A 15,875-nucleotide genomic window follows, 5' to 3' on the forward strand; every position below is an offset into this window, starting at 1 on the left:
TCGTCTACAGGTCCTCTCTAAAAGCCCTATTACAGGGAGCAATTATCGGCCATATTCGGCCAATATCGGATGTTATGGCCAATAATCGTCTTGTGTAATAGAAGGCAACGATCACCCAACATGAATTATGTCAGCTGAACGTTGCTGTCATTTGTCTTTTAACATAATAAAAGACAAATGACTAATATTGCAGCGATCTGCTGCCGTCGCTCTGTGGAATAGGAGCGGGGGCAGTAGAGCGCCACTATCCTCTATGGGCTGCCCGGACAATCTACCAATCACCCGGGCAGCCCCCCGCAGCTCCCCATGCCCCCCGTACTCACGTGTAATAGCGGTGGCAGTAAGCAGGGAACGAGGAGCTAGGCGAGTGCTGACAGTGCTCATTTGCTCCTCACAGTCGCCCCGTATAATAGGGGCTTAAGAGGGTTGGTTACAGCCTATTGGAATCTGCTCAATGCCAGACCTGACACAGCGTTGAAACAAAGATCTGAACAAAGCCTTTGGGTGATTATAATAGAGGGAGTAAGTAGACTCTGCAGTACCCAGTGCTGTAAAACAACACATTACACATCACCCTTCCCCCCATTCCTATTATGTGTAATAAAATGTACTTTATGGGCCATTTTTTATGTTTGGCCCCTGTGATATGCTATGTGCAAAGCTAAATACAAAGCAAAGAATCAAATGAGTTCATTGTATACCCTATAGTCATTCTATATAAGAGAAGAAATAAAAGGTCACCCATCAACCCTCACACTCTAAATGGAAACACAATCCTAAATACTAAGTGCACAGAACACAATATTTTCTGTGTGAGTCAATGGTTCCCACGAGAGGGAGCACTGACCAATCCATCCACTAAAAATAATGTGCAAATTCTATTTTACTTTCGGGGGGAAATAAAAAAACCCTAAATGCATTTCCTATTATAACCCTTGCTGACCTTTGAGAAAGAAACCTTGTTTGTGAGGGAAATATTCAACAATACATCTCAACCTAAATCCAGTCCTGGGCAAGGCAAATAAATAATAATCTCAAGACTTCATTAATTTTTCATATATTTTCATTTCGGCCACAGCACCCACTTACCCTGGTCGATAGATCAAGCTGTTGCGATACATTTAACACCTGGGGCTACGACTCCAGCCTCAGGGGGGGTGCCATTGACAGTAGTCAGATGAGATGCTTGTTTACAGCTGTTTAAGGACCACAATTTTTTTTTATTTTATTTATGATACCATCAATGATTTCTTAAAGATATAATTATAATTTCTGCAAGACTTTCAAACTATTTTCCTTAATATTAATGCTAATAATAATAATAATAATAATAATAATAATTATTATTATTATTATTATTATTATTATTATTAGCATTATTATGAATTCATAAATATTTTTGTACTGCTCTTACTATTATAAGTAATAGTAATGGACGTAATAGAAGCAGTGGTAGCATTTATCTGTAAATCATATTATTATTATTATTCATAAATTTTTATATTATTTATACATTTTTTATGTTGTATATAAGTTCTTTTAATAGTTGTATTTAATTGTGGTATTATTATTATTATTATTATTATTATTAGTAGTAGTAGTAGTAGTAGTAGTAGTAGTAGTAGTAGTATTTCTATGTTGTTATTATTATTATTATTATTATTATTATTATTATTATTATTATTATTAATATTGTTATTATTACCACCACTACTACTACTACTACTACTACTACTACTACTACTACAAGTAGTGGTAGTAGTAGTAGTAGTAATATTTTTATGTTGGTTCTGTTATTATGATTACTAGTAGCAGTACAGTATGGAACATGGTGGAAAAGGCAGCATATGTGGCTGTGAATGGGGTAGTAAAAGCAGTAGTAGTAGTACAGTATGGGACATGAAAAAGAAAGGAGATGCGGCTGTGTAGTTGTAGCTGTGGTAGTATTACAGAATAGATGATGATGGACAAGGCATGAAATGTGTGGCTATGTAGTAGTAGTAGTAGTAGTAGTAATAGTAGTAGTAGTAGTGGTAGTAGTAGTAGTAGTAGTAGTAGTAGTAGTAGCAGCATCATTAGTAGAAGTAGTAGTAGTGATGATAGTAGTAGTAGTGATAGTAGTAATAGTAGTAGTCGTAGAAGTAGTAGTAGCAGCAGCAGCAGTAGTAGTGGAAATAGTAGTAGAAGAAGTAGTAGTAGCAGTAGTAGTGGAAATAGTAGTAGAAGAAGTAGTAGTAGCAGTAGTAGCAGAGGTAGTAGTAGAAGAAGAAGTAGTAGTAGTGGTGGTAGTACAGTATGGAACTGGAGGAAAAGGCAAGAGATGTACAGCTGTGTAGGGCTAGTAGTAGTAGTAGTAGTAGTAGTAGCAGCAGCAGCAGCAGCAGTAGTAGTAGTAGTAGTAGTAATATTTTTATGCTGTTAGTATTATTATGATAAGTTGATGTTTTCTCTTATAAAATAAAACTACTAAATAAAAAAGGTAACAATAATAAATAAATTTACCAAATATGGGAAAAATTTATCTAAAAACTTAACTTAAAATAACTTAACTTAAAACAAAGTTTAATGTAAAACATATATTTTAAAAAGTTAACAAACAACTTATTTCACACTTAAAAAAAAAAGTATTTTTATACCAGTTCTAATGCCCAAATTGATATTTATCCGTTTTCAAATCAAAAGAAACAGGAATAGGAAGAGGGTGATATTAAAACTCAACTAAGAGCTATGCTATTATTGTGTCAGATGAGGATCTGTGCTGTGAATCCCCAAAGGGCACAATTGAAGAATTCAGTCAGCTATGCTTCAAAGGCTGAATGAAAAGTGAAGCAGCCTTTCTTTCTGGGCCCATGGAACCATTACAGAGATGATGTGATGGTTTTAAATAATGTTCTGTGATCTATCCCCTTAAAATATCTAACCTGCGCTTTTATTTCACAGGCTTTAATGGTGGTTCTCACTTCAGTCGTGACCTTCAGACGGCTTATGTGTGAGGCCTTTCTGTAGACAGGGGTTGTGAGATCAACCGCGGGGTTCTGCTAGGGTAATGTCTTAGTGTTTGCTCAGTACACATTTGAATTGCAAAGTACACAGAGGAGCAGCGACCAATAGATCAGACGAAATAAAGGCAGCAATGCTTTCATTATGGAATGACAGGGATTTGAGAACATTTCATTAAAATTCCGCAGCATTTAGATACATTGTTATTGTCCCGGTACGAAATCAAACTATATTTACTACCGGTAATTGTAACTTATTGGAAATCTCCATAAGCTACATTGCAGACGAGACTGGTTTAATCGGCAGCATAAAACGTCAGTCTTCCTGCTATTGCAAAACTACAATTCCCATCATGCCTGGACAGCCAAAGGCTGTCCAGGCATGATGGAAATTGTAGTTTTGCAACAGCCGGAGGGCCAAAGGTTCCCCATCCCTAATATAAAGAATAAGACAATAATAAGAATAACACCACAAATATTTAAGGAATCTGTTTGTCAGGTGTTCTGTCAATAGGGTTTTTCTGCTGTATCTCCTGATCTAGTAGTGGGTATTGGAACACTGGCACCAATATAAAATCATGGGTACACATCAACAGATGATTTCCAGAGCAATTGGACTATGGGGCAACTGATTCATTGAAGCAACCGCCTAAGCAAAGCCTCATTGATTTGTATGGCCCTTTGTGTAGATTGTTTTGTCAAAGATTCCTGAGATGGGAAGATGGGAATCTATAAGGATCAATAAATGGATTTCACTCTCTATAAGAGAATTCAGTGATAGGCTATACAACGTATATTTTTGTAAAAGTACGGCCGTTGTTACCGATTGCACTATATATGTTATGTTGCCGTCTATGGAATCCCGGCCGGAGTGTATACACATAGTATACACTCTGGCCGGGATCTCTAGTGGCGCCACAACAGGCAGGTGAGTATCCCTTTTAAATATTGTTTTTATAACCAAACAATTAGTTTTCACAAGCAACAGATTACAGAGAATTTATGAATGCACTGAATAATATTTGGCTGCGTTTCACCTAGAACAGTAACTTGCAATGGAAAAAATGAATCCAAAGCCTAGGCAAATGCCCAAGGAAAAGGGTATCCGTTTAGATTGGAATATTACTCTATAATTACACATATGCTTTAGTATATATTGACTTACAGGCAACTTCCAGTGATGCATTTCGACTCATGGCTTCACCGAGATAATTCCGGGCAACGCACACGTAGCTTCCTTCATCTGGTTTACTCCTTCGCCCATGAACAATGCGTAAGAAAAATAAAGATCCGCTGGGGAGCAGCATTCGGTGGGAGCGGGGGTCATCTTTATCCGTTTCCACTCTTTCCAGGTCTTTGTACCACTCGATTGTTGGCACGGGCCTGCCTTCTGCTTTGCAGTTTAATGTGGTAGGCTCTCCCTTGGATACAATTACATCTGATGGATGTTCTACAATCCGAGGAGGAAAATCTTCCTGACGGAGTCGAGATCCTAGAGGCAAATAAGAGTAAATAGTTTAATAAATTTCTCCAAATACAATTACCGGTCTGTATCAATCAGACTAGAATACTCATAGACATGGTAATAAATGATCCAATGATAAAAGCTGAAATTACTTCAATCCAGTATCTGATAATGTACAAAATCTGATAACTAAGCAGAGAATTACAGGACAGAGACAAACAGAGAGAACCAATTCTGTAATCCCTCTCATTATTAATGTATTCCATGTTACTATTGAGATAGACAGATGGAGAGATAGAAGATAGATAGATAGATAGATAGATAGATAGATAGATAGATAGATAGATAGATAGATAGATAATAGATAGATAGGAGATAGATAGATAGATAGATAGAAGATAGATAGATAGATAGATAGATAGATAGATAGATAGAAGATAGATAGATAGATAGATAGATAATAGATAGATAATAGATAGATAGGAGATAGATAGATAGATAGATAGATAGAAGATAGATAGATAGATAGATAGATAGATAGATAGATAGATATTCTTTTCTATAAAATGGCACATATAGATAACATGGGTTCCCTTGTCCTTAATACCCATTGATAAATACCCAGTGATCTCTCATGTGATGCCATTTGGCACTAATTCACAAATGTACTGACACAAGGTGTTCTCCAGGCAGTGACTCTATAGACACACTATATATTGTAAGTAACATGTAAAGCGGGATCTGCGGTGATTAGTGGAGTGCTATGGATTTCCCAGAATAACCACATTCTGTTATTTTAATTTACACATTTCATTCTGGTGATAATAATCCCATCAGCACCTGCAGGATTTCTACACTTTGTCTTTCTGACGCTTCCAGTAACATTCAGTGATTAGGAAAAATCATATTTTATAGAACGTATACACATCAAGAAGAGTTTACAATGCTTCATTTTTCAACTTTCTGACACATTATATTTGCCACTTGTCAGAATACATATATCTCTATCTCATATCTGTATATTATCTCTATCTCTATCTCATATCTAGCTAGCTATCCATCCATCTATATCTATCTATTGATAATATATATCAATATATATATATATATATATATATATATAGAGAGAGAGAGAGAGAGAGAGAGAGAGAGAGCAAAGAAACCGCTGCACTTCATATCGATCTATCTAATATTTATTGGTCTCATATCTGTCTCTATGTTCTACCTTTATTATATCCATATTCTATAATACTAAGGGTACTATTACACGGCCCGATAATAACTGTAAACGAGCGCCGATCTGCTAGATCGGCGCTTGTTTACTGGGCCTATTACACGGCCCGATTATCGTTTGATAATGACTGCAGGGACATCGTTACCTATGTCCTTGCAGCCCTTGCTTTTATACAATACCTAGACAGGCTGCAGGGCTCCTCTTGGGGTCTTCTTCCCGGGTCCCGCGCTTCAGCTTTAAAGCGGCCTGTCAGCTGAGACAGTGAGCCAATCACAGCGCGGCCACTCAGAAGCTGGAGCGCGGAACCCAGGGAGAAGAAGACACGTTACACGCAGCAATGTGCGGTCGACGCCCGACAATTATAGGTTCAAACCTATATCAACAATCAGCCGATGATCGTAGTCATCGGCTGATTGCTGTATTTATTACACTGAGCGATAATTGTCCGAATCGGGCCGATTCGGACGATTATCGTTCTGTGTAATAGTACCCTAAGTCTATCTATCTATTTATCTTCTATCTATATATCTATTATCTATCTATCTATCTATCTATCTATCTATCTATCTATCTACGGGAATTAGTACTATACAATGGGGCCCTATTACAGATGTTACAGTGGGGCCCGGGAGCTTTAGGCCACCATACCTGAGCTCATACATAAGGAAGCTGCACATTTTGGCCAACAAGACTTTCATTGCGACATAACAGCGCTGAACTTGGACCTTGTACTATGTCTGCACTTCTACATAAATCCACAGATATCTCAGCAAGTTGTGCCAAATGACAAACCCATCTCTACTCCAGCCGTAAGTCACGTCTCATTTAGGTCACTTTTGTGACTGTATCTGACATGATTGCCATCCACGCTCCCCAATGTTAGTACTGGGAACTTTCTAAGTACTATTAATTGGCTGGGAAGTTATTGTTGCTCAGTAATTTGTTTGAGGAGTGGGATGGAGGTAGGAGAAGATGCACTCACCATCTCACCACCATCTGTTCATAGCCAAATAAACAAGGAGTGGTGCAGCGGTGCATGTAAAGACCAGGTACAGCCGGCACAAGACTCCCTTCCCAGTCTTAAGAAGAGGAAGCAACCCAGCTGTTCGGTGAGTGTGGGAAGACCAGCCTGGGGGACCATAACTTGTTCTAATTATTACTGAACTGTACCATCCACTGCAAGATTCCCGGCACAGCAGAGCTGGCTGTAGTGTGCCATCTGTCATCAATAATACAGCAACACCGTCTCTTTTTATTTAAAAATTCATGATATCCATCTGTGGAACATTAACAGATATTTCGGTGTAGAATATTAGTATGTTTCTATGTTTCCCTTACAGATACCTGTAAATAGCACTTTTTTTCTCTTTTTATAAGATACATAGAGCCATTTCATATACAGCTTTCCAATGAATCACAAGACGCCTCTACTTACAGCACTTAACAGTCTGCCTATGGCACAGCAGGTAGAGGACTGTCATATAAAGCTTATTAGTCAGGTTGTAGTAGCCCCTGCAGACTCAATGTACATTAGCTATGGGGGTTGCAGAGGCAGTAGCTGGGCCGGAAGCCCCTATACCACATATGGAGACACTAGTATTATAAATGGCTGTTGAGAGAAGGTCTGTTAAAGGAAATCTGTCACTAGGTTTATGCTTTCTTAAATGAGGGCAGCATAAGCTAGTGACAGAATTGCTGAACAGATCTGTGTATTACTTACATCATTCTTTTCAGCCGTTCTCCTAATATGCAGAAGAATGGGCTTCATGCCACACCCCTCCCCCCGCCCTCCAGCTGCAGATTGACAGTTGACTGCCTATACACATTATGGATAGACAACTGCCAATCAGTGGAAAGTGGGCATAGTGTGCTAGTGCTCATAAATATCCAGGACTACTGAGCACACACACATAATGGAGAGGACTAGTTTCTGTCCTTGTCATTTAGGAGGATATCTCCGAATCAGCTATTCTCTGCCTCTAGTTTATGCTACCCTTAGATAGGACAGCATTAACCTGCTGACAGAGTCTCTTTGAAGATTTGGGCCCAGGAGCTTCCAGTTTTACTTTTGGATAATGGATATTTATTATGGAATTATAATACTAATTTTATGACCTTTAGTCACAAAATAAACCGTTAATCAAGTAACAAGGCCTGTTACTTGACTAAGACATCTTGATTATAGGACTTTCCACAATCCAAAATACACTTGTTCTTTTTGGACTTTGTTCTCAAAATGATGACCTTGCCGTTTTTGATTCTCCTCTATGACACAGAGCAGCTCCACACTGTACCTAAAGACCAGCATGATATATATATATATATATATATATATATATATATATATATATATATATATATATATATATATATGAGACGAGTTAAGCCTTTCCTATTTGCCCTATTTCAGCTTAGTCTCGGACTATTTTACTCTTCAGGACACGCTGTATTCCCCGATAAAAGATCCAATTCATCATCCATCTGGGCGATCACAAGGAACAAACTTTGTAACCATGGATTTCTTCAATCTAATGAGAAAACCAATCCTATTATTACATACTGCACCCCAGTGGAAATAAGGGCAGGTATTCTGTGAATTTCTATTAGAATTAATGACACTTCTATAAGTGCAACCTCACCGTAAAAATGAATCCAACTGGGTTTGATACACTTTATGGGTAGCTAATGATTTCTATCCTGTTTAAGACACCAAAAATCAAATGTGACCACTAGAAAGCATGGCTCGATGTTCCAAAACTTCAGAGCGGTCTGTAGGAAGCCATCCAGAACGGAACAATGAGAAGGCTGAGACATTCCACTGCACAGACTGAGAGGGGTAAGGACATCTACTCAGTGTACTGAGCCGAAGTAGTCACATTTCCTATGGTGCGGCATAATTGAAAGTGGGGTATTAACCAGTTCACCAACCTAATAGATACGGTATTTACCTCAGTTCAACGCTTTCCCACTTCCTCACCTCTATTTAAATGGTAATGCTCCTCTTTTGAATTGATAGCAGCTTTTCTGTTTAAAATAATTGAGTGTCTCTTTAAATTTCCCATTCCCGAGCTGTCATACCGAGTAAAAGGCAGTGTGACTAAATAATAAATTGAACACCACATAGATAGCCATAATGATACACTTTGCTTCCTTTTGTATCCTAAAATGGAAAACCATTTTTCGCCATCCTATCGATAATGTCACGGAATTATGAAGCGATTTTCAAGTCAGAAAAAAATGATGTGTAGATGCCGGGAGAGATGTGGCTACAAAGGTATAGAGAAATGGGAAAAAGAGATAGGAATATTTGCTTAATTATATCCAATTTTTAGATGATGGGATACGTGTTATGTACAGATGCTTCCATTTAATAGAAAAGAGGACAATGACTTCCTCAACATTTTTGGACATTTTTTTCCCTGGTTTCAAAGTTCTTGATGTTCTAGTATGAAATATAAAACTGTAAAAATATAGAATATAATAAGCAAATCCCCTGGTGGTAAAAGGGAGTGAATGGTGAAGTCAGGTGAGTACCCAGGGTTTCACGCCATAGACAAGTGTTCTCTTGCAACTACTGTAAAACCACCCTGAAAAGCTGTTTGATATACAATGGCCAAATATTCTTAGCAAGAATAGTCGATACCTCAGATCTTGAGACTCCAGAAATAGTATTGCCTCTATATTATACAAGCACTGGTGAGACGCACTAATAATGTGCCAGCAGTATACTTGGATCAAGCAGCACGCTATTCATTTCTTGTTTCCTTCCCTCAATCTAGTCCTTCTTTCCTCCTTTTTTCCATTTATTCCTTTATTTCTTCCTTCCTCATTTCCTCCATCTATCCCTTCTCTGCCTTCCTCCTTTCTCCTAGTCTGCAGGAAAGAAGAGAAAGGGGGGATACGATCGAAACCTTTAAATATAGACTAAATAAGGTTCATGGAGGGAAGTGTTTTTTGTAACATAGAAAAACTGAACAGAACAAGAGGACACGGTGAGAGGTTAGTTGAGGGAAAGATAAGAAGCAATGTGAGAAAATATGACTTTGTTGGAAGAGTAGTAGATGCCTGGAGAGCAGACTAGCTGGACCTTACTTCTCATGCTTTCTCCTTTCCTTCATCCCTTCCTTTATTCCTCTATTTTTCTCTTCCTTCTCATCCTTTCTTCCTTTCTCCTTCCATCCATCGATCCCTTCCTTCTTTCCTTCATCCATCCCTTCCTTCTCATCCTTCCTCCTGTCCTCTATTCCTCCCTTCTTTCCTCCTTCTATCCTACCGCCATCTATTCCTTACTTCTCTTCCTTGCTTTTTTCCTCCATCAATGCCTTCCTTCTCATCCATCCTCCTTTCCTCTATCTCTTCCTTCTTTTCCCCCATCTATGCCTTTTCTCTCCTCCTTCCTCCGTCTATGCCTTCCTTTTCTCCTCCATTTATGTATTTCTTCTTATCCTTTCTCATTTCCTCTATCCCTCTCTTCCTTCTTTCTTCCATCTATGCTTTTTTTCTCATCCTTCCCCCATCTATCCTTTCCTCTTCTTCCTCGCTTCTTTCCTTCATCTATGACTTTCCTCTTATCCTTCCTCCATCTATCCCTTTCTTCTCATCCTTCTTCCATCTATCCCTCCTTTCCCTTCCTTGCATCTTTCCTCCATCTATCCCTCCCTTCCCTTCCTTGTATCTTTCCTCCATCTATCCCTCCCTTCCCTTCCTTGTATCTTTCCTCCATCTATCCCTCCCTTCTCTTACTTGCTTCTTTCCTCCATCTATCTATTCCTTCCCATACTTCCTACCTGTCTACCCCTCCTTCCTTGTGCAATAACCATTTGTGCTAATGAACAGAAGTGATCATCAAGATCCACTCATAGAACTCTTGCATACAACAAAGTGGTGCACGCTAAACCAGTATGGAAGCACATGCCATCCTGGTGGTTCTGTATTACAGAGCTGCATGCACCCCATGTCACCCATATTACAACACTATATCCTCCCCTAGAAGCTATCATCTGGTATATAGAATCCTTCTATATAACAGAATACAAAGAAAGACACCACAATTATTTTCCCACTGATTCCATGTAAATGTACACTGTAGTACGGTCCCCTATCCTATCTGTAACAAAGCCACATGCATCAGGCCTTCTATGGGGTCACAAAGGGCTAAAGGATTTCTCTATATGACACTATTCCTTCTTGTGGACATTACCTTCTGGTGATTTGACATCTACGCCTCTAGAAGTCCCCGATTCCCATCACACACTCACATTTTACTGATTTAGATTAATTAAATATAATGACTTCAACTTTTCCTCCTTCCATATGCTGTGCACTTCCAGGCTCGGCTTTGATGGACACAATCTGTATCTCTTAAGGAGCCTTTAATACATAATCAGAATTTAATAACAATGAATTCACAGCAACCATTTCAGCCCAACATCTGTTACTGTTCAGAAGTTGTAGAGCTGATTGAATAATGATTCGGAGATCTTCATTTTGCATCCTCTCTGCACATCAAGGACCTTGCTTTTTCCCTCCAGTAAATTCACTATACAAAATGCCTTATGTTTCCTTCCCTTCCCCAGGCAGCCTTTCTCTCACTTCTTCTCCGTATAAAACACTGCAACGATTTCTCATGTCAGGCTGCAAGATGGTATCCTGCTTCCATGACTGGTACAGCCAGAATGAGACTCCATGCCTTCTGGGTGCCCAAGCCAAGCAGGATACGGTGCCAGCACTTTACTTGCTAAGAGCGTTCTATCTACAACAAAGAGAACATTTACCCGGACTGTGTATATTTCCTCCTTTCCTATACAATGAGGTTCTTTTCTGATTATTATGTCTATAACAATGTGTTAAAGAGGGAGGCTGAAGCTGATCTAGCCGGAAATACCTGTGTTTATATATATAGCAACAAAATCTCTCAGGTCCAAGTATTACAAAGGGAGTATGTGGCCATGATATGACTGCATGTGCCATAAGGCCAGGTTCACACAATGCAGTTCTGATGCCGTTTTTGCATGCATTTTATTTTAAGAACATTGGACATAATGCTAGATTACAATAGATGTTCAGGAGGATGAGGATATCATAAAGTTTCTCTATATCAGCAGCTTCCCACATTTATCATTTTGGTTGTTGAAAGACTACAACTCCTAGCATGCTCGGACAAGTGTTAGCTATCTGGCCATGCTGGGGGTCATAGTTTTGTAACAACTAGGGAGCCAATGGTTGTATACCACTGGTATAGAATGTTATACTGCCACCATGCTGCCTAACTAACTCCCCCATATAGTGCCCATACAATAATACTGTATAGTGACTACATGCTGTCTATTATCCAATCCAAGTGCATAGAAAGAGCACAAATATACAGTCTATGGCAAGCCCTCCCTAAAAAGAGACAGGACCCACAACATCTTCCCTTTCCCTATATGCTACAAAGGCATCTGCCAAAGTCAAGGAGCGATGGCAACTCCTCTCTTAAGCTTAGGGAGAGTTTGTCTTGTTCTTGCACGGCGCCCACCTGAGCTTCCACCGCAGTGTCCCCATATGGAAGGGTTTGTAGGGTGGCAAGGAACCTGATTACTTCTAAGAGGAACTTCCCAAAACTATTCCACATCTTGATAAGAACCTAAGGCTACATAACAGTGCAATACAGTGTAAGGAATTGCAGTACAGTCCGAAAATACGGATGTTAACTAATGTGTACGCTCTTGGGTGGTGGTGTTGCTCCTCATGGAGAACTTAGGGAGTCTTACAGGCAATGTTTTCTGGAAAAAGAATGCAAATCAGCTCTCCTCTGGAAAGAAAAGAACTGTCTCTGGTCCCACCTGTTGAAGGCAGCCCCTCTAGAAGGAAGTTACATCCATTAAGTGGCATTTTTCCACTTTCCTTAAAATTACTTATTTTGTTAAAATAACTATGCCTTATATCAGTTTTGGGGAACCTACAGCCCTCCTAAACTACAATTTGCCTCATGCCTACACAAACCCAAAGATTTCCCCCATCCCTGCCCTAAATAATGTCATGTTAAACTAATATACTACTGGTAGACAATGAGATGAGCAAACCGAAGTTCACAAACTTTGGTTTGGTAACGGGGCTTGTAATGAATCTGGTACACACGATTTAATACATATAGGGGGAGATTTATCAAACATGGTGTAAAGTGAAACTGGCTCAGTTGCCCCTAGCAACCAATCAGATTCCACCTTTCATTCCTCACAGACTGTTTGGAAAATGAAAGGTGGAATCTGATTGGTTGCTAGATAATGTTTGATAAATCGTCCCCATAGAGAACAAAAAAGGGTATGCTCACCTGTGCAGGCTACCCCGATGTCCTACTAAGGGTCTCCTGTGCCCCCGCTGATTGTAGCCCCATCCAGGCCATTCAACCAATCACTAACTGGGAGGGGACAGCACAGCGGCCAGTGATTGGATGAGCGGGCTGTCACTCTCATTCCAGCCAGGAAGTGCAGGTGGCTGTAATCAACAGGGAAGGCCGGCGGAGTGTGGACAGGTAAGTATTGACGAGCTAAATTGCTTAACCTCACTAAAACAGCTAAGCACCTGCAATTGTTTAGCTGTTTTAATTTGGTTTGTTTAACTTACAGGGTTTCACAAACCCTGTATATTGTCATTTAATGGATGCCAAAATATGGTGAACTTTGCCTCTCCTTGCCAAACAAAACTTTTAAAAGTTTGCTCATCTCTAGTGGAGAGTGATGGCCAAGTGCCCTTTTTGCTCATGCCGTGTACCTAGCCCTCCAACACCTTTGGATAGCTCATTTTCCATGTGCAGTATTATTTCATTCATCTTCTACTCACACAGTGGCATGTAACCATTGATGTAAGACCAGAACTACGTACATGAGGTCACATGAGACTAGAATATCCGTGACTTGATTCAATTACTGATGAATGTCTTCATAAAGATTATTCTATAAAAGACATAAACCCTGTAAATCATCATTTACTGGATGCCATCTCTTTATCTTGTGATCTCTTAAAGAGTGTTTAAAGAAATAAAGGTTCAGTGTTCTGCCCACATGAAGGCGTCTTTATTCCCGGAGGACTTAATAGTGATTTGTATTTTCAGATGTTCTTAACTAGGTCTTGGTTAGCAGCCCCTATTAGTCATTCCTGTAGACATAATGGAGCTATATGAGAAGAAGGAGTATTTCTAAATTTAGTGCTTTCCATGGCGAGCAGCCTGATGGGGTACCGCTATAACACTGCAACAATCCACTTTATTATTTCATGACCTAGATAAGGCTGGGATTTAATTAGAGCCCACATAGTAAATGTAGGAGAATGAATGAGCCCGGACCTATTCTCTGCACTGCGTACACATACTGTAGTGTACACACAGGGAAGAATGAAGCCATTTCTGCAAGTAGCTATGTTGAAATCATTCAGAGTTTTAATCTATAAGGCTGGGTTCACACTGCGTTTTTGCAATCTGTTTTTGCAATCCGTTTTTTGCAAAAAACAGATGAAAAAAAAACGATGCATTTGTGTGCATCCGTTTTGATCCGTTTTTTTTCTACAATGGAAGTCAATGGAAAACGGATCAAAACGGATGCACACAAATTCATGAAAACTCATGAAAAAAACGGATTGCAAAAACGCAGTGTGAACCCAGCCTTACTAAACTATATTATAGTTGTGGGTTGTATGGATATAAGCACTAAAAAAAACTCCATTCCTATACTATAGTTAGTGTTAAAAAAAGTTCAAGGTTCACCAAAGAAGTCATCTACTGAAAGATACCCTCATAGTCTTGGACCTAAAATAGGGGTGATGATCCAGAAATTTATGATGGTATCTTTTTGCTGCAATTTTTTTTTAAGCAGACCAGTCTGGATTACTGTAACATACATGAACTCCCACCTCCTTCTTTTCTGTTCGAGGTTATTTGTAACCAAGGGTCTCAACAAGGAACGCCATAGTCTGGCACAGTGAATCACAGACTGGATTTTTTTAAATGACCAAAAAGTAGATAGAACATAAAAGAGTTTGGGGAGCAGAAAGTGTTACCTGCCCCAGTTTTGCCCTTGGTACGCTTTGTAAGTACACCTTCTGAAGCGAGAGGGTGTGGGTACCAAGTTGCAATCTTTGCGAGTTGAGATAGGGTTCAAATATAATGGATTTTTACTGCTTGGCTCCTTTCGTAAGAATAAGCCAGCACCAGAGCAGTTTGGCTGCAGCTTACCCCTTCCCTCTGCATAGAGAACATAGCATGGCCAAAAATGTATATATATATATATATATATATATATATATATATATATATACGGGTAATATATACCCTTGTATATATATATATAAGGGTAATTGTCAGCCAAACAACTATTCAGCCAACAGTTATTGATGGTACTTTTACTCTAATTAGCGTCAATATTTAGGCATTACATAGTGTTGTTAGTCTTTTGTCCTTGTAACAAACAACATACAACATATTTATACTCATATATCTTATATCAGTTTATTATGTAACACCTAGAAAGGCAAGATAAGCATAACTTTCAGGTGTACTGCATACTAAACAAAGGCCTAATGATAAAGTTAGACAATAATGACACTACACACAGCTAATATGTGTAATTATATGGTGCAATTTGCCTAGCTCCCATTGACTTTAATGGGAGTTGCTTAAACAGTGTAGGGCAGGACAGGTCCTCCAGATGGTCAGTGCTGTTCACTCTAGCTGTCCACTTTAGCCAAGAGAGGAGGATTGTGGGCCCCCAAGTCCCTAATGGAAATAGTTTTTCTAAATTGCTAAACCTATTTAAGTAACATTATTTTAGCCAAATGCTTTATAATACAAACTACCGGTGCATAAGTGCATTAAAGGGGTATTTTTGCTATATAACTTTCTGGTTTCAGAAAGTTATATAGATTAGTAATTAACTTCTATTTAAAATCTCAAATCTTCCAATACTTTCTAGCTGTTGTATGTCCTGAAGGAAGTGTTGTATTCTTTCCAGTCTGACACAGCACTCTCTGCTGCCACCTCTGTCTGTGACAGGAACTGTCCAGAGCAGCAGCAAATCCCCATAGAAAACCTTTTTTTCTCTCCAGACTGGAAAGAATACACCACTTCCTGCAGGAAATACAACAGCTGACTCAGTAGCGGATTATAATAGGGGCGTTTTGGGCGGCAGCCCGGGGCCCTGAGCTC

At 39.2% G+C, this 15,875-nt stretch overlaps 1 protein-coding gene across 9 annotated transcripts in view; it reads right to left on the minus strand.

Annotated features, from left to right (window-relative positions):
• The window catches only part of ROBO2 (roundabout guidance receptor 2), a 354,242-nt gene that overhangs the window by 305,737 nt on the left and 32,630 nt on the right, over positions 1-15,875 (minus strand). For all 9 annotated transcript variants that reach the window (XM_069945956.1, XM_069945954.1, XM_069945955.1 and 6 more), the window contains exon 2: positions 4,165-4,491. In XM_069945956.1, the coding sequence (XP_069802057.1) occupies positions 4,165-4,491 (327 nt within the window). The remainder of the gene's footprint in view (positions 1-4,164; positions 4,492-15,875) is intronic.

The sequence above is a fragment of the Dendropsophus ebraccatus genome, chromosome 11 (genome assembly GCF_027789765.1).
Source record: "Dendropsophus ebraccatus isolate aDenEbr1 chromosome 11, aDenEbr1.pat, whole genome shotgun sequence".
Taxonomy (NCBI): Eukaryota; Metazoa; Chordata; class Amphibia; order Anura; family Hylidae; genus Dendropsophus; species Dendropsophus ebraccatus.